The 20,274-nt window shown below is 38.9% G+C and overlaps 1 protein-coding gene across 1 annotated transcript in view; it reads left to right on the forward strand.

The window, feature by feature from the left end:
* LOC121519761 (macrophage mannose receptor 1-like) overlaps window positions 1-20,274 on the forward strand; it is a 30,578-nt gene that overhangs the window by 9,560 nt on the left and 744 nt on the right. Inside the window, exons 14-30 of the mRNA XM_041802645.1 lie at window positions 495-570; window positions 1,200-1,353; window positions 2,717-2,755; window positions 7,492-7,655; window positions 7,755-7,816; window positions 9,445-9,545; window positions 9,669-9,811; window positions 10,157-10,262; window positions 10,423-10,550; window positions 10,842-10,886; window positions 11,085-11,187; window positions 14,567-14,799; window positions 15,756-15,921; window positions 18,066-18,230; window positions 18,345-18,461; window positions 19,416-19,571; window positions 20,188-20,217. Coding sequence (XP_041658579.1) covers window positions 495-570; window positions 1,200-1,353; window positions 2,717-2,755; window positions 7,492-7,655; window positions 7,755-7,816; window positions 9,445-9,545; window positions 9,669-9,811; window positions 10,157-10,262; window positions 10,423-10,550; window positions 10,842-10,886; window positions 11,085-11,187; window positions 14,567-14,799; window positions 15,756-15,921; window positions 18,066-18,230; window positions 18,345-18,461; window positions 19,416-19,571; window positions 20,188-20,217 — 1,988 coding nt within the window. The remainder of the gene's footprint in view (window positions 1-494; window positions 571-1,199; window positions 1,354-2,716; window positions 2,756-7,491; window positions 7,656-7,754; window positions 7,817-9,444; window positions 9,546-9,668; window positions 9,812-10,156; window positions 10,263-10,422; window positions 10,551-10,841; window positions 10,887-11,084; window positions 11,188-14,566; window positions 14,800-15,755; window positions 15,922-18,065; window positions 18,231-18,344; window positions 18,462-19,415; window positions 19,572-20,187; window positions 20,218-20,274) is intronic.

A 20,274-nucleotide genomic window follows, 5' to 3' on the forward strand; every position in this document is an offset into this window, starting at 1 on the left:
TAGTGAGCGGAAGATGCGTTTTTTTTCTACGTTATCTAAGGGGCAAATGCTGTAAAATAATCAGAAAATAACAATCCGTGCCCCTTTGCGTGCTTTTCTCTACCTGCATTTCCCAGAGCTGCGTTGCTCTTCTCTGTTTACTACAGTGCATCTCTTGCTGCGCGCTGTTTCTTATGCTGTTTCTCACTGCTCCATCTGCTCCCTGCTCCCATGACTGGCCGACCAGTCTGATCTCTGTCGGACAGGGCTCTTCAATCAACCAATCAACCAACCAACTGGAAGCTGTTGGTCCTAATAAATTGGCATGTGATTGAATTAAGCTCAGGAAAAGCTGCCACTTTGAGACATATCGGGCTCTGTTTATAATACAAATAGTTTTGAGTGTGTTGCAGTTAAACATGGTTATGATGAAATCTCCATGCAAAAGTTTGCAAAGTTTTTATTCTATAATTTCAAATGAAAAAGGAATGTGGAATCTATGTGATTTGTTTCAGCAACCATGGAAAAGCCTGGATTGGACTTCATGTTCCTGATTCAGGCACTGGTTATGTATGGAGTGACGGAACTGCGGTCAGTCAACTGGTTAAATATAAACAGTGCTTAACAAATTTATTAGACCACCTGTCACATTTGTCTCAAAGACTATCCAGCATCATGAAGTGCTTTAATGCCGACTCTTTCATTTTCAGTGAGCTCTCCATGTTTTACCATTTTGAACAGGAATGAGGGATTTCAAACTGAATTCACTCAAATTTGAGCCGACTCACTGGGCTTCCCTGAGAAGTCAGAAATTAATCAAGCATAACATTCAACCACTAAACCTATTTTTTCTGATCAGGAATGCAAGTAAATAACTATAATTTGACATATGAGTCAAGAAATATTAATAATATTATTTTTTTCAGGTTTTTTGTAAATCAGTAAATTTGAAAATTCATTGATAACAATAATAATTATATTTTAGCATTAAAAATATCATTTGGGTTGAAGAGCTTCTACATATTGGTGTATTAACCATTGCAGAAACATAAAAAATGATTTTGGTAATTACCAATGCTGTTAATTTAGGGCAGCTGTGGCATAAACCTTACTTTGTTAAGGGTTAGGGTGGTCTAATACATTTTTTGAAGCACTGAAATTTTGTAAAAATTTCAATATCCATTTTGTTCCAAACTTTTTTCTATATCATTTTTACACAGGTTAACTTCCAGCATTGGCAGGAAGGAGAGCCAAACAATCATAACAACGATGAATCATGTGCTGAATACAGAATGTATTTCTTGAATGAAGTGGGATCATGGAACGATGTGAATTGTGAGAGTTACAATGACTGGCTGTGTCAGATCCAAGCAGGTACGGATAACTTCAAGTATTGACTTGTGTTGGGGAGTTTTCTCTTTACTGTTGTTCAAGAAACTTAGTCGGGAATGACCAAGACACTTTTTTTTGACTACCGTAAAATACCAAATAATCGCCGGGTCCCAATTAACTGCCGGGTGTGGCAGTACATTTTGACAAATAAACGCCTGTTCCAAATAAATGCCGGGTGTAATTTATTTACTGCTCCGATATGTGACTGAGACGAGATGATAACCGTGTAGAATCAACTCCCCCTCCCTTCCTGTTCTTCTCCCCGTTTGAGCTCCGTAGCTCCGCCCCTCTCTTTACGTGCCTCCTCGCACATGAGAATGTCTGCTAAATTGAATACTCATGGTGGCAAAGCGCTCGTGGAGTGATTTTGCTCTGCTTTTCCACTGAAATCAATGGCCAAATCACAGGCAAGAAAACACTTCATCTCATCATGAACAAATTCTACACAGGACCGAACACCGCTGTAACTCCGCCATTGAATCAACCTCTCACTGAGCTGAAATACGGAAGCTACAGCGGCCAATAAGAACGCTCCCTCTGACCCGATCCTGATTGGCTGGGAGTACTAGCCTTGTCATTGGCTGGGGCACCCCAGTCCCTTGCTGGTTTTCTCAAGTGAGATAGCAGCGCCATGCCCCGGTGCAGCCAAAAAATAAAAAGTACGACATTAACTTTAAATTGTCTGTCGTCAACTTTGTGTTTATTTAGTTCCTTAGCAGTATTTAAAGTGTTTAGAGAGTGTTGAGTTGACAGAAGAAGACAAAAGTATAACTATGGTACTGTAATCTTGTCTTAAAAATGTAAAGGTGATATTCATACTGGTGAAAATAAATAGTTTGATAAAATTTACCATATTTTTCCAATTTTTGCTAAGCAAGATTTTTGTGAGAAAGGAATTAAACGCCTGTTTCAAATAGCCGCCTGGTCCCAAAAAAAAAAAAACGCCTGGTCTGCTCAGCGATTGAGACAAATAAACACTCGGGCTATTATTTGGTATTTTACAGTACATACGTTCAAAGGGTCACAGCTCAATGTTTGCTAATACATACTCAACACTGCCGATGTAGCACATGTGCCTTGCCTGTTTTATCAGCCACACCTGCATGATTACTTTTATTTGGATATATTCAACATCGGCTTTTCACATTATCATGTAGCCCTAACAAATATAATCCAATTTAACTGAAGCAACATAATTGGTCAAAATGAAAATCAGATGCCAAGTTTTTTCTTTGCTACTAGCATAGTTTTCCTGTTTACACTTTCCCACTGGAGTTACAGTTTAGTACATGACAGGAATAATTGTAAAGATTTATTTGATTAATACATACATGTTCCTTTACAGGAATGACTCCAAAACCACCTCCAAATAACACTGCAGTAGGTAAGTTAACATTTTGGTACTACATACATACAAACTAAAACATAAAAAAAATCAATGGCACTGAAAATAATATCATGGGTTACCTCCCTTTGACATGTTAGAAAAATAACTCAAGCACGTCAGTGTTGAATAGTCTGAAATGGTGCTGTCGTGAACAACCGAAAAAATCATGTAGTCTGAGCCGGTCTTAGGCTGGCCACACACTAGATGATTTTTCAATCTGAAATGATTTTAAAGAGACCACAGACTTCAGGACAATTGCCAAAAATTTTTCATCATTTTTCACACCTGCCTATGACCTTACATGATCACGTGACTTCAGAAAAAAACAAACAAACATGGATGTCTGTCGACACTGTCTTGCTGTCCCTCCACAACAGAGTGCCCAGGCATGCATTACATGTGCAGCAAAAATCATAAAACAAGGGAAAGACGCAGGATAAAATCCTGGCTGGAATTAAGGTAACGTGTTCAGTGTTGTGAGCAGTGAAAGTAGGCTATGTATGATCCGTCTGGTGGCGCTACCAGTTCTGCTTGCTCTCATTGGTTGTTGTGGGTACTCTGTCAGCCACACTCCGACGTAGAATCATAAATATCGAACATGTTTGATATTTACGATTCAGGGTCTGGGAGGTTACAACGTGATTTGGAGCAAAAAATTAATCATGTTGACACCAAACACATGCAGACTACTCAGACAAAAAAATTGTTCACGACGAGGCTCCAGTTGGTATACGCCCCCACAATCATCTAGGGGGTCAAATCTTGCCTAAAATTGGGATTAAAATACAGTAGTGTGTTGCCAACCCAAACATCTCTGACAAGCTATACGTATTAAAACCAAAGACAACTTTGGCCCAGTAGCACCACGTTATAGCCATGTTAAGTATAATCACTGATATCAGAGATATGCCACACACACATGATAATATTATCACCTACGACGTAACGTTGAATAATGGTGTGTAAAATCACATTTATGGCGGAGGTGGTTGGACACGAGACATCATTTATCACTGACACAACTGTGTCTTTGCAGTCTGCAAGTTAAAACAGAGATTTGAACTTATACGTTTAGCTAACCAGCAGTGCAGTTGTTATAGCTTGTTTAGCTTTCTCAGATTTGACTTGCTATTTTTGAAGCTTGAGATTTCCACCGTTTTAGGTAGACGCAGTAGGCAGCGCATTATGTGGCTGTTGTTCCTCATGGTCTGAGAGGCAAAGAGTCTTGATGTTGGGCCAGGGATAAACATGCTCCTCTGAAGGAGACGCAGGTATTACATCTTCAGCCATTATCTCCAACTGTTGATAGTTAAGGGGGAGGGGTCACTCCTCCGTTTACTCTGTGGTGCTGAGGATTTTACCTCACACTGCTGTGAGAACTCAGCTGAGTGTGAAAAAATAGTTAATGAAAATAAATTACAGACAAGCAGAGACCAGTGCAAGCCCAATGTAAGAGAGTAGATCGTTTTTTTCATCACAAATATAACGGTGTCGGAGTAAAAAGTATTCTGCTCAGTAACTACTCTCAGAAGTAGGATTTTTCAAAAAAAACTACTCAAGTAACAGAGTAAATGTAACACGTTACTACCCACCTCTGATTACCATTAATGCTCATGAGGTTAGAGATGCAGGTCAAGTGGTAAATCAAAAGCTTTGCTTCTCCACTCACTCTTCACCACAGTGTAATGCCTTCATTACAGCTGAAACTAAAACAATCTATCAATCTCACAAGCCATTTTACCCTCACTTGTAAACAAGACCCAAGGAAACAAGAATTACTTAACCTTTGGAAAAATTCATTCTGCTCCTTGAGAGAGCAATCCAACTTTAAAGAAGCAGTGACCACTTCAACATTTTTTTTCAGCTGTACACTGAAGTATCTGACTGAGCTATGATAAAACACATCAATTCTGGTGTTATTTCTGACATTCGCACTGAACTGATAAAAAAATCTGCATTTTACGACTTTTAATTAGCTCAAAGAGACATCTGCTTTGAAAAATCTTTTCTGAAAAGGCATGGCATATGTGACTTAGAAACATAGGTTTCTATATAAATGGTAGAACGTTACCGCCTCTAACCAACTTTACCATTCAGAGAGGACTCCCATCCTCTCCTGCATCTGCTCCTGCACTGCTTCAGCTCCGAGCTGCGGCTTTAGTAATGCCGGTGCTGGAGCAAATGGCGCAAACAGGTAGTGCTCAGGAACAACACGGTCCACCACCACTCCACAGCCTGCTTCAGGGGATTCTGGAGGGGAAAAATCCTCCACTTCAAAAGATCGCTCTGAGGCAGCAGTGCTGCAGGACTCTGTGTTACCTTCTGACAAGGGGACATCACTGTCACTTCCGCATCATCTTTAAAAACCTGTCCTTAAAAAAAAAACAAAAAAACTCCTTTTCCCCTCCCTCTTCTTAGTACCAAACTGCTCACTTTCTGTGCTTTTTTTAAAATCTTGAAGTGGGCGGAGTTAGCTTTGAGCTAGCGCTTTACTTACACTTTAATTGGCAGAGTACCATGGCCTCAGATCTTGAAGTGCTGACAGAAAAAGCAGAGGTAAAATATTGTGGTTCCCAAACTGACAACCTTCTCCCCTAAGTTGAACTTTGAGTTCATGCTCATGGAGTCATTCTCATGCTCATGCTGAAAATCACAAACTTCTCAACTCTGACAGAAGCATGCACCAGGTAATGCCTAAATTTGTTTCTGAGTGGTTTACAGCACAGTAGCTGAAGCACACCCTCTGCTGCGCTCTTATAGCCACCACCCAAGTCTATGTCCCCATAGGCACAGTCCCAACAACGAAGAGGTGTGCCAGTTAAGACAGTCAAACAATGTAGAGAGTCATCAGCATCTCAAGGGAATATAATCTCCTCTCCCAGACCTGACACTTTGCCAATGAGAAGCCTTTGGCTCCCTCAACAACCTCTGGCAAGGATTTAGGTGAGTGGATGAGAACAGCCTGCGCTGAGCCCTACTTCTGCCTGCTGAGTCACAGAACAGTTTGCCAGAACCTCCGTAAGGTCAACCTGCAAATCCTTCTCCATAGATCCCCTGGACTCCTCACACACAAAGGGTTTTGCTCATGCAACCCCTGAAGCCACTGCATTTCCAAGCTATCTAGTACCCATCACCTTCTTCCAGAAAGCCCTTGGCTTGGCAAGCCCAAAAGGCCTCCTTTATCAGCAGTCTCCTTCGTCCTTGGTCCTGGACCACAGTTGCATATTAGATGATACAACCACAAAGATGACCATCAACCTTTAGCCTAAGATGCTCTGGTGCCTTATACAATTACTGACAATCGATACCTTTCAGGTGGTACCATCACAGCCAACATGGAAAGAACTTTAAAACCCCCTAAACAGAAACTTTTCCAGGACCCTGATCAAAGTCTTTGACAAGTAGGGGGGGTTTGTGGATCTTTCTTTACTCACGTGGTGCCTCTGACCTTGGGCAATTAGAGCAGATTATAGAGGCCAACCCCTCTTCAAGCACCATAGAATAGGCATATATCCTATATTATATACAGTAGCTTGCTGGAACACTTAACAACAGCAAAAAAAAAAAAAAAAAACTGTGCACCAACTGACTTTGAAATTGAATCAACCCTAATGTCTTGAATGGTAAAAAACATTTTTAGTTCAGAAACTCGGACATGTCCTGTTTTCACGTCCTGTCCTGGCCATCCTGGTTGTTTTTTATAAAGTGATGAAAATGTTCCGGTTTTCATTGTTTTTCATTGGGCCACTAAATTGGCCGGCACTGGGGCACTCAGCCCTTGCAGCACTGCATGTGACGTTATGCCATTATGATACTAAATCCAGCAAGTTCATTTTGTCTTCTTTTTCTGAATATTCTACTTAGGTTTCTTTTTTTCAGACTATTTATTGTAGGAGATGTTTTTACCTTGACATGTTTCGACTATCCTCTGCAGTCTTCCTCAGAAAGTGTCAGCTGACCGCTGTGACGTGTCCTTATATGCTGTTCTTCCGAGATGTGGTCAGCCTGACGGACCTGACAGGTCTATCAGGCTGACCATGCCCCCCGCTGCCCGATGGGTCTGGAGGAGAGAGTCCCAGGTGTGGGAGAGCATGAACGCTCCCTCGTCCTGCTGTCTGCTTTTCACACTCCTCCTGATGTTCCTTTTTTCTTGTGTTAAACATTCTCCCTGTTTCCCTGATGTATGTGTGTTGGCACGATTTGCATGAAAACAAGAAAAAAGAACATCAGAAGGAGTGTGAAAAGCAGACAGCAGGACGACTCACAAGGACAGAAAAAGAAAAGGCAGAACAGGAAAATCTCAAATCAACAATATCAGATCTCTGCAAAAGACAAAATCATGTCATGGACTTGGACAACAGAACAATAATTGGGTCAGAGAACAACAAACACATTGGATTAAGGAGGCCATTGAAATCAGGAAACCGGGAAATAACACCATAAACCGGGACGAGGGAGCGTTCATGCTCTCCCACACCTGGGACTCTCTCCTCCAGAGACCATTGGGCGGCGGGGGCGTGGTCAGCCTGATAGACCTGTCAGGTCCGTCAGGCTGACCACGCCTCGGAAGAACAGCATATAAGGACACATCACAGCAGTTCAGCTGACACTTTCTGAGGAAGACTGCAGATGATAGTCAAAACATGTCAAGGTAAAAACATCTCCTATAATAAATTGTCTGAAAAAAAGAAACCTAAGTAGAATATTCATAATGATACTACATCTTTCTTCAGACTTTAACACCACTGCGGATGGTTGGCTCATCTGGAGAGGAAACCAGTATTATATAAGCAGAATGGGGATGTCCATAGATGATGCACGACACTACTGCCAGCAGAGGCATGGTGACCTAGTATCGATCACCAGCAAAGAGGAAAATGTCTTCCTTTGGAAACAGGTAGCTTTTTTGGATCATGGGTTCAAATAATGTACAATATAAAGTATCAGAAAATGTTCTTACTGGAAAGATGTTTTAGCCTGTGTGGTGTGTTCACAGATCTCCAGGTCCTATGGGTACTATTATATAGGCCTGAAAGTGGATCTTGATGGATCATTCTGGTAAGTGTTAGTGCCAGTGTTAATACAGTAAACCATTTGTTTTAAGGGATATTGGGGGATTTTTGAAATTGGGTCATATAAGGTACTTGGCTATAGTAGTGGCATTAGCCTCCAGTGATTTCTGGGAAAGTTGCTCCTGTGGTTTGGAGTGCACCAAAGAAGAAATTATACAGATGGAGAGTCAGCAGGCTAAAAGAGAGAGCAAAGAAACTTTATTTGAAGGTTTTGATCAGGAGAGATACCGGGCATGGGTTCACATTCTCCATACCTACACCACCAGGTAACTCAGGATCTCTCCTGCTTAAAACTTTCAAATGAAGTTTCTCTGCTTGCCCTTCAGCACGCTGACTCTCCATCTGTAAACAGTAAGGTCTTCTTCAGTGCACTCCGGTTCATTAACCTGACACACCAGATGGATGTGTGAAACACATCCATCTGGGAAACCTTCAATCTTAAACATTTGGGGAAAGAGCAGAGGATTTAAAAAAAAAAACTCGGAGTGTGACTGGATGAATGTTCTGTCTGTCACATCTCTACGGGCCAGTCAGAGCAACAAAACACATGACGTAGCCGCGATTGAGGTGCGTTTGCACAGCTGCCGAGGAATAATGTGAACTATGGTGACTGTAGACATGTAAGTACTCGTCTTTTGTCATTTTTGAAAAGAAAACAACTCACTGCTGTTCTTTGTTCTTCTTTAAACAAACAAATGTCATCAAGTTCTGATAAAGCTGACGCTATTGCAGCATCCACGCTAATCTCCTCTGCCATGACTGCACCGGCCTCTTGTCGCTGCTTGCCTATGTCACGACTCCGCCGCACCCTAAAGTACTGCCCCTCGACGCTGATTGATCCTGTCACTTTCTAGCTGGGCCTAAATGTTTCAGATGGAAGCTTAACAAGATGGATTCGCCAGTGAAAAACAAGGAAATGGGCGTATCCATCTGCTATGCAAGGTTACCAGTTCGTACAAATCCTCTCGTATCCACAGTAAACGGCACATCATCATCACTCGTGTGGAAATTGCTCATATTATCTTTGTTTTAGCTTGGTGTGGTGTCGTTATCCCTGTAGAAGCCCGCAGACCCACACAGCTGATCAGAGGATAACAGTGCGCGGAGACAAAATGACGAGAACTGCATCATAAATTAGTGCCTGACACAGAGGGTTTTTTTTTTTTGGAGAAATGAAGTGCTTTGTACATTTTTCTTACAGCATACAGGTGAGCCAACATATTTTATCAGCCAATTTTTTTACGTAAAACTCATTAAAATACGCAGATAAAACATTCCCATTCATAGGCAAGATGCCGCAGATCTCTCTGAGCTCATAATAAACACTGAAGCAACTTTTACAGAAATCCCTGGGGGCTAATGCCACTATTATAGCCGAGTACCTCATTTGACACAACTTCAAAAATCCTGACTGCAGGGACCAAGGCAGAGGTTTTACCAAAGTGTGCTGGCAGGTACAATGAAGCATGCAATTAATCACAATTAAGATATTTTTTTGATGCACTAATTATGGACCTTGCGATTAAGCATTAATGCTGACAGTTCTAAAACAAAGTCTTACTAAATTTAAGAAAATAACATGTCATAATCAAGGTGAATTTTCCTACTTCCAAGGTTTCTGGATGGCTCCCCTGTGGTGTTGCAAAGGTGGGATCAAAACCAGCCTAATACTGAAGTCTATGATGAGAACTGTGTTTACATGACCTATTATATGGGTGAGTAGTTTTGACAATGCACTCACAGCATAAACCCAAATACAATGTTATGTGCAATTGTTCTAAAAATTAACGTTATTTCTGCAGTTTAAAATATTTATTTTAATTCTGCTGTACTTATAGGTTTTTGGGGAACTAGCAATTGTGGAAAAGAGCACTCCTTCATTTGTAAACGAAGTGTCTCACCTCCTGCAAATACTACTGCTGCCCCCACACCTGCTCCCACAGGTGGCTGCATGACGCCATGGACTAAATTTGACTCAAAGGTCAGAAATCACTGTTGACCTTCAAACCAGAGGGAACTTTGGTCAATTTATGTATCCACAAATACAAAGTTAAAGTTCTGGATACATTTAAAATAGAAAGAAATTGAAATATGCAAACAAACTGCAAAAATTCGTAAGTTTTACAAGGTTTTGACTACGTATAAGATGTAAAAGCAAAAGCTTCTGAATCAGCTAAAGGTATATGAGTAACTTTCTTACATTTACAGAGTGAATACAGCATAGTTCCTTTTTTCAAAAGATCCTTTAATGATAATGATGAATAAATGTGACACAATCAAATAATTATTTTTGTTACACTGACGTCACTGCAAATCTTGTCTGTAGTGTTACAGTGTCATGACTCGCCAAAAGCTCACTTGGGAAAATGCAAGAAGCCAGTGCGTCACTATGGGAGGTAGTTTGGTCTCAATTCCTTCAAGGCGTGAACAAGGTTTGTTCTGCTGTTTTCTCCATTTTGTTTTCCATTTGTAAGCATAGTGTGTAAAATTTTCCAAACTATTAGTGTTTTTTGTAATTAAATTTGAGGTATCACCATTGTAATTCAGCCACATAAACAAATGACTCATGCCTTTTCTTTCTTTTATTTTCAGCATTTTTAATCACCAGGATGGCTGAACTTGGAACTGGCGATGTGTGGATTGGTTTAAATAGTTTAAGACAAGACGGGTTTTATTGGTCTGGAGGGAAAAAAAGGAGCTACACAAACTGGGGCTATTCTGTGAGTAGACACAATATCATGCATAGATGTTCTGCATGAAGTGGACACTGTACCACGGTAATGCAAAGTCAGTGGTTTGGAAAATTACAAAGCAACCTTACACTAGATAAAAATCCTTTTTGCTGACCCTGTGGATGTAACTACTGCAGTGACATAAATGTGTGGATAAGATAGATTTTCAGCCAGACAGTACAGTGTAGCAGTTTTCTGTACTTTGGTCCTGAGTTATTTTTTAATACAAATAAGATTTTTTTTTTAATATTATTTTTTGCATTCTTCTTCTGCTTTTAGAAAAATGTACGTCGTCAGGGGAGCTTCTATCAAAGATGGAATGAGGTAATAATTTTACTATATAAAGGAAAAATAACCATTTTAAGTTTTTTCATCATGAACAAATGTTCTCTTAGTAACCTGCTGAAGCAACAGTTATTAAATCCCTTAATCAAGAAGGTTTAACAAACCAGGATTAGCTACTCCTTTGACATACTGAGAAAAAAATCTGAAACACTATCAATACTTAATGTCCTTCTCCAGGAAAACTGTGTTATGATGACAAGCAATCCCTCTCTTGGCATTGGAAAATGGTACATTAGGCACTGCAATGACACCAATGAATTTATCTGCCAGCGTGGGCTTGGTGAGTTTATTCTTTTTCTCTCTATGCTTCCTTTACGCAGCATATATACAACAGCTGTGTCTGAAATCACTCCCTATTAACTATATAGTGCATACGCCATTTTGCAGTGGTGTCCAAATGCTGAATGAGCTCATTCTATCCCACAATGCATTGTGAAAAGTAGTGAACAACCGATGGTCACTAGCCCAGTAATATTTCCCACCATGCATTGCAGTTGCTGCTCTCAGACATGACGGATGAACGAGAGGAGCACAGGAACACATATGAAACTTTTTTAAATGCTTTATGTTTCTTTGGTTTTAACCAAAGTATTTAATCTGTAAGAAAATGTGAAGGATTCAAAACGGGGTAACTTTTCTCCCCCCTTTGAGGATCACAAGACATGAGACCATCATCTTTATGCAAAAATGACTGATTTTTTGCGAGAATATGTTACTTTCAAATCAATTTTCAGTAAAACCCTACAGTTAGTTTCAAGAGTACCTGGATGCAGCTGAGGACCTCAAATTCACACCAGAAGTCGGAAAATCTCATCTCGTCTTCTAATACCAGAAGTCACTTGAACTGAATGTCTTCTTCGTTGATTTCTCCATGTACCGCCGCCATAGGGAAGTCCCCCACATAAGAAAATACAAGTATATGAAAAATACTCGAGTTTTTGGGTTAACAAGCACAGCGATAACATAACATTTGTGACCGAAGCCAGATAAAGTTCCTGCAAATCGGCATTCCGGTGGTTGAGAAAAATGGATACAAAGTCATTTTCTTCAAAATGATCATTTTTTTGTTTTTTTCTCATTTTATGCAAGTCCGACATTTAAACTACTCATTCGATGAAAAAAGTCACACAAATGTGATATTTAAAAGCATTAATTTTGTGTTTAAAAATGCCCTCTTTTCGTAGTTTCTGCGGGGAGATTGAAGGGAGGGGAAAGCGAAACTGCGGGGTGATAATTGGCCACTCAGCCTGGCATTGTTCCCAGTTTCACCCATTGAGATGGACAATAACAAACACCACATGGCTCAAACGCCACTCCCCTCGGCACGTAACTAGAGCTGTTTCTAGTTATCACCTTTATCAACATGCCTCAAGATGCACCCTGCAGCGAAGAAAAGTAGAAGAGACGATGAAGAAGCAGCAAGAATTATCAACAGACTTGGGACAACTTCAAGATCACTCGACAGTGAAAGTTTGATGAAGGCGGATTTCCTATGGGAATATTTTGATGAGTGTCACCAGTCTGATTCAGAAGCTTGGTTTGGGTGGACTTTATGTAAATGTGGCCCTATTGTTCACGCCCATTACCTGGCCCACCTGAAGGTAGGAAAAGTCCTGAAACTTTGAGCCTGGTTTTCTAATAACAAACAGAAACTAGAAGTTAACATTCATATGAGCATATCTTTGTAAAATATGCTCAGTTTAGGGTGTGTGATACACCATTTGAAAGCTTGGAATCTACGCTTTCATAATGTGTAAAAAACTCAAAAATGACCTCGGACGACTTGCAGGAGTTTTTACCAGCTTTGGTCACATTTATTTTGATGAATCGATTTATGATACAAGTTCACGTATTACTGAGCACAGACATAATATATGACAGGAAATTGGCTGCCTGGCTGGACCATAGACACAATGTACGTAGATGCCACATTGGCCAGTGGGCCGTTCGTCAACACCGCCGCCATTTTGCCAGAGGCATTCCTGGGCAAGATGCTTCACTCTTGTGCTGCGTGGGTCTGCACTAATAGATGCACAGAAGAGACAAGATCGCGTGGAATAATATTTCATGGGTAAATTAAACAGTTTTTTTCATCATATTTGGCTAGAATAACAACACATTCAGAGCTAATTTCTCTAACGTTGTTGTTAAGTGGATAAATATCTGTGGTTAAGCTAGCTCTTTAACAACGTTTTGCCTAAAGGTTATTTTGTTTCCAGGAGAGAAGGATGACTCGATCTCTGTCAGTAAAATAAGATTCAATGTAAAACGTATCATAGAGGAAGAAAAAAGTATCCAAAAACAATGTAACTGTATAGATAAAGATTATTATATATATACACACACACACACACACACACACACATATATATATATAGTATACTGTATAGTAAATTAACCTTGGCATGTTATTGTAAATATAATAATTTACTAAAATTGTCTATGAGCATGTATGTGTCACTTAAGTTCCAAAAAGTAAGAAACACAAATGCACCTCCAGTTGCAGTATATTAATACTTGTATTATCTACATTTTCTGGCTCTCTGATAGTCATGTTGAATCATTTAATTAACAAAAATATATACCTGTAAACCACTTAATATACAAACGACTCATCACTTAAATGTAAACATGTGTTTTTTAATCAGAAAACCCTTCATCCCTCATATACTTGCATTTATTTATGGAATGGTTTTGCCTCTGGCAATATGGCGGACACATTGACGTATAGTGGCAGCAGGCAAACACAGTCAATGCGGCGTCTACGTATATTATGTCTATGAGCCGGACACAGATGTCGCTGCCATGTTGCAAGAGGCAAGTTGATACGTCATTCTATAAAGTAGACAAGGATTGTGCAAGTTTTCGGAATAATAAGCTCAAACGATGAGATTACATGGATTTTAATGAATCATTTATAATAAATGATCCATATTAAAATAATAATTGATAGTGAAACATAAAAGCAGAATCCGCTTTCTTGTATTTTCTCAGTTAAATGAAAAGATGTACTCCATGATTTAAAATAACATACCACAAGGAGAGAATTAAAATCAATTTCACCCTTTTCACCAATGTGTGGAAATGGTAACAGTACTCAGTCATAGCCCTCTACCTCACTGCTCCAAAACAAAACTAAGTAAAAGTCACTCAAATAGAAGTTTTTCAACACCTTGTTGTCAGTGCTAGTATAAATAGAGAATTTTGTATAAATCTGCACAAAACTGAACTGCAGTTGCTGTAATTTTCAGTGTGGTCATATCTACTTACTGTGCATTCAGAGTACTAGGCCCCATTCACTTTTTTCATTTTATTTTAATGTTGCAGCCTGATGCTACAATCACAACATTTATTTTATTGTGATTAATCTACACTCTGTACCCCATCATGACAAGTGAAAACAAAATTTTAGAATTGTTTGCAAATTTTTGAAAAATAAAACAACTCGACTATCTTACTAACATAATTATTCAGACCCTTTGCAAAAACGCTTGAAATGTAGCTCAGGTGACTCCCATTCTCTGGATCTTTGCTAAGATGTTTCTACACCTTGACTGGAGTCTACCCGTGGTAAATTAAACTGACTACTTTCTGAATGAACTGTACATATTTTTAACAGTAACTCATTTCTCATCTATGTGCCTCTCCCTGCTTGACAGACCCACGTGTGAATCCTCCACCAGAGCCAGTGATTCCAAGCATTTATGTGTCTCTGGGAAATGACAGCATAAAGGTTGTGACTAAAAGTCTAACCTGGGAAGATGCCCAGAAACACTGTCAAAATGAAAATGCCAACCTGGCCAGCCTGCGGAAAGAGTGGACACAAGGCTACGTTGAGCTGCTGTCAATGAATCTTAAATCTCCTATTTGGATCGGACTGAACAAACAAAAGGTACAGGTCCATTAGATGAGTTCATCAGCCATGTATAGTGAGTCATAAAAGTAGAACCTGGAAACAAATGATCTTAAAATATCAGCATTTCTAGTTTTAAGGATTAATGATAGCCTTGTAGGCAGACAATCAGTACAAGAGTGATTTGTTAAAAAATGGGAACTTAAGGTTAAATGTTAAATGGTTATTTTATATTGATAAATGACAAATTAATGTACATCATTTTTTTCCATTTCCTTAAACAAGGAAACCTCTCAGTGCAGCTGACCACATTGTTTTTTAATCTAAAATTAGACATTTTGTAATCATTTTAACAAAGTGTTAAAGATTTGATTTAATTATTTGTAAGAAGTATGCTGAATTAAATGTATATCAGCAACATGCAGTACTTAACAAATTTATTAGACCACCACCCAAAGTAAGGTTTATGCCACAGCTGCCCTAAATTAACAGCATTGGTAATTACCAAAATCATTTGTTATGTTTCTGCAATGGTTGATTCACCAATATGTAGAAGCTCTTTAACCAAAATGATATTTTTAATTCTAAAATATAATTATTATTGTTATCCATGAATTTTCAAATTTACTGATTTACAAAAAAGTGAAAAAATAGTAAAGCACATTATTATTTCTTGATTAATATGTCAAATTATTGTTATTTACTTGCTTTCAGAACAGAAAATTGAGTTTTAGTGGTTGAATGTTATGCTTGATTAATTTCTGACTTCTCAGAGAAGCACAGTGAGCCGGCTCAAATTTGGGTATAAAAAGGTGAATTCAGTGTGAAATCCCTCATTCCTGTTCAAAATGGTAAAATGTCGAGAGCTCACTGAAAATGAAAGAGTCCACATTAAAGCACTTCATGATGCTGGATGGTTTCTGAGACAAATATGACAGGTGGTCTAATAAATCTGTTAAGCACTGTAACTGTATCTGATCCATTCTTGATTTCAGACTGGTGGCTATTTTAAATACATTGATGGCTGGCACCTGAACTTTGCTAGCTGGGCTGAAGGTGAACCTAAGAAAGAGCTCCCTTGTGTGTACCTGGATGTTGACGGACAATGGAGAACGGCTTTATGCAATCGGACCATGAACAGTGTTTGCATGCAGTCCACAGGTAAGACTGAGAGAAAACTTTGTTGTGCTGTAAATGCTTCCATACACCTATTTTTATTTACTCATGTAAACAAATCAGACATTCTGTGTGTGAAATGTTGCAATTAACCTAGCAATGACCAATCACTCAAATAGCTAGCCTATTTGTGATGTTCTACTATAACAAAATAAAGCCATGGACCAAGACTGATACTGATATTTAGGAATTTAAATGATCTGATTAAGAACAAAAACAGCCAACTTGGTTTGAATCTAATGCACTGTCATTGTCTAGAAGTTCTTTCACTTTTTGTCAGAACTTGCAGATGCAATTGTGTGTTTTAAAAAGTGCTATATAAATAAAGTTATTATTATCATCATAACTTCTCAGCAAGAAAAATGTACTTTTTTCCATTTCAGGTCCAAGCTGTCAAATTTTCATTAAAAAGTTTTTAAAATGGTTATGACTGTGAAATTAAGGAAACTTTCATCTGCAGACTATATAAAGAAGCTTAGTCTTGCTTAAGCAATCTTCCTTATGTCAGCCCATGTTATGTCCCTGTTGGTAAATCCTACCCTACTGCCCTTCTCTCATTTTGTTTATGGCTTACCAACAGAATCTAGTATGTCTCATTTACCTTCCAGGTTATTTTTAAAACCACTGCCTCTTTTTTGAAGCTTTAGACTACCCAAGCCCAGCCTTGCCTGACCATAACCACCCAAACTCATGTTGGTGCTTCAGCTGACTCCCTTCCCGGTCAACAGTATGTTAAGCTATTCACTTGCGACCAGCATATGAACGTCTCCTGTCTGGAGGCACAGAGAAAGACACGACTTTTGCAGATGCAGTTGTCAGTTTTCAAGCACAGATGTTGAAGTAATCCATGACAGTTTGAGCAGCCACATGAGATGTATAAAGTGAACTGGTTTGAATTTTGTGGGAGTTAGCTTTGATCTACCTTCTCCACACTACCAGAGATCTGCTTCATGAAAGGAGCATGTCTCTCTCCCTTAAAACAAAATAATGAGATAAACCAGACTAAATAAAGACTACATAAAATAAATGAGATGTCAGCAGACCAAACTTCCCAAGACAATGAGTTATTGTCATTCTTGGCTGGCTTATGGATTGATAGATCTCCATTCAGGCCCATTTGGAAAGCTCCTCCTGTCTTTTAAAGACCATGTGCAATCTTCTATCTACAGGGCTGTGGCTACATTATTTATAACTCCTTATTTCTAGCAGTCACTGACCTGACTCTAATCTCACTCCTTGGATCATTTGTCTCCCATCAGTCAATACTACTTCAAAAGCTGCTCTGACTATACCTTTCTCAAGCTGCTTCCAGCCAGTTGCAACTTCTTGGTTTGTTAGGCAAACACAGAATTTTCCAAAAATAGGATATCAAGTGCTAAAGTTGTCTAATTGATGCATGACAAATTCCTCAAATTCAGTGTAGCTACATGGAGATCTGACTTCCTGTGTTTGGCTGACAACACTGCTCCAATAGCATGGTGCGGTGCTCAACACAACCAGGGAACCCTGATACTTCTGTCTTGTGGCAACTGGTACTAATGAAGCTGTTGGACCAGAAGTTTTTGGGTCTTTTTTGTTGTTAGCACTTGTAAAAAAAAACCTTCTTTTCCACAATAAGAAGGCCAACTCTCTTGAGTTGCTGTATCTTCTGGTAACTTTTCTCCTTTGGGAAGGTGAATATTATATCATCCACCTCCACAATCGCTTCAACAAGGGGAAGTTCTCACAGTGTGATACACCACTTGGTCTGGGTGCTGTTGCAGATCTTGCTCCTCTATTGCCTGCTTGACTTATGTCCAGTTGAGTGGTATGGTATTGATTTTGAAGACTGGTTCTGGGGGGCCAGGAACATAAACTGGTGAACCAAAAGGTATGTTGCTGTTGATGCTGCTACGATCATTTCAAATGTGGCCCTTCAGCTTCTGTTCAGTTGCCACAAACATCACAGATTTCTTCCCCTTCTGTAGATTTATTGTTTCTATACCATGGATTTGGCATGGCTTGACCTTGGAGCTGGATCATGGCTAGTTCCCAAATAACCAAGTGCTTCATATAGATTTTGAAGTTTACAGAACTGAATGTCACATACATTTTGTAACCAGGGGATCCCTTGTCCCTATCATTCACAGATGTCCCACCAACAGAGTCAACCATCTTCCCAGGAGTTTGCCCTGAAGAGACACAAGTAGAATACCAGCAGACTGCTTCCTGGCTGCCATTTAGGGGTCATTGTTACCTGTTCATGACGGATGAAATTGAATGGGCAGATGCAGCTAGTAGCTGTGTAAGGCATGGTAAGAAACTTGTTTAAATGGGATGAGCAGTGCATAGCCTATTTTCGCTGTATTTTTTCAAAGAGAACCTAACTGTGTGATTGTAGCTGTTTCATTTATACTTTTTTTGTTCAGGTGGAATCCTTGCTAGTGTTGAAGACCCTGATGAACAGCAATTCATTAAAAGCAATGTGGAAATATTTCAAGATAGCGTTGGTGCTTTCTGGGTTGGCCTGTTTAAGACTCATAAAGGTATGATTATATTGATATTTCTTGAAAAAACTTTAAAGTAAAAGAAAAGATCATTTCAAACCAACAGATGCTGGGTAGTTTTTAAATAAATGTCTTCTTCCACTGTTCCTAACTCATTGCATGTACCCTCTCACAAACCAATTGTCTGAAGCCTGGCTACACTAAGAGATTTTTAAAATCTTAACTGATTTTAAAAATGTGAGACATTCCCCACATGGTGACAAATAATGTCAGATTTAACCTTTTTGTTCTTATAGTGTGTAGTGTAAAACAAGAAGACCATTCTCCACTATCAAAACTCAAATCTTGCATTGTGAATGCAACTTTAGAGTAAACAAGCTAACACAGCTAGCTGTTAGCCACCTGCTAAATCCATTATGATAGCAAATTCATTCCAGCTCCCTTCCTTGTCAATCAGACTATGTCATGTTTTACAGAACAAATTATGTAACTGCTTATGTTGTTGCCACAAATAAACAAGTGTTTTCATAGTTTTTGACATCCATCTTACTCTAAGCTTCACATTGACTATCATTGCCTTGGCTGTGTTTGTTGTGCTTCCTCCTTCAGTCAGCTTGCTCCCTGATTGGCTATTAACAATCCTATTCATGCTTGGTCAGCTGTCCTTAATGCTCACCCCACACAACAGGATTTCAGATTGTAAATCTTAGAAAATAATAACAGCATACCTATTCTCAAGTCAGAGAGCTGCTGGCCATCCCTCAACACACCACCGGATAAGCTGACAAGATAATCTTGAGAACCATTCAATAATCAAGACTTTGGTCAGAATGGAGGAAGCAGGCTAAAAATTGGCACAAATAAAGTACTTTAAAAAGCCTTTATCATGTCAAAACTGTGGTTAGCTTACAATACCCATTCTTTTTCCTTCAACGATTGTTGGGAAAACTACCATTAAATGGAAGCAATAACTGAGTTTCTGAACGGTGCTAGGGACATGGATGTGGTTGGATAAAACAGTCTTGGACTACACCAACTGGGCCCCAGAGGAGCCTGAAAATGACTTTGGAGAAATCTCAACATTAGATGGGGTTTGGAGGACGGGTCGTAGATGGCATGACAGAGGATACATCTGTAAAACACCTAAAGGTAATGATGTTACCCATACAATTTAAAACTACATGCTCTATTTTTAGATTTTGACAGCTACATTTACTTGGATAAGGTGAGTTATTAACAGGATAAAGAAGGTATAAATAATAGCATTTGCTAGTAAAACAGGCAAGATTTTCTTTGTCAAAATCAAAATTTATACCGTAATCTGATCACCAAGCTCAGCATTTTGACATTACTGTTTTTTGTAACTTCATTTTAGAGCCACACAAATTTAAACATTTCTCATGTTACTAAATTTATTTTTAGCACAAAAAATGTTAAATTCTAAAATATTTCTTGCACCTCAAAAAGTTAAGTTTATAGTAAAAAAAAAAAAAAAAAAATATATATATATATATATATATATATTGACATCATCAGTGCTGTCTGAATCTGAGATTACAGAGGAGAACTCCTTCAGTAAATTATCTTGGAAAAATGGGAATAAACATGATAGGATATCATAAACACATCTTTGAAAAAGTATTTTCCTGGTCCAAACAATTTGACCCAAACAGGACTGAGCTGATGTAAAGTCAGGGCTTTCCCTGATAGAATTACACATTTACATCTCTTTATCTAAGCATTTTCCCTTGTTTTTTTCTGACAGTTATGCCTACAGATCAAGAATCCAGACCTGGTAAGTTGCACCTTTTTGAAGCATTTCAATGTTCTAATTAGATTTCAAGATGAAAAA

The sequence above is a fragment of the Cheilinus undulatus genome, linkage group 13 (genome assembly GCF_018320785.1).
Source record: "Cheilinus undulatus linkage group 13, ASM1832078v1, whole genome shotgun sequence".
Classification (NCBI taxonomy): domain Eukaryota; kingdom Metazoa; phylum Chordata; class Actinopteri; order Labriformes; family Labridae; genus Cheilinus; species Cheilinus undulatus.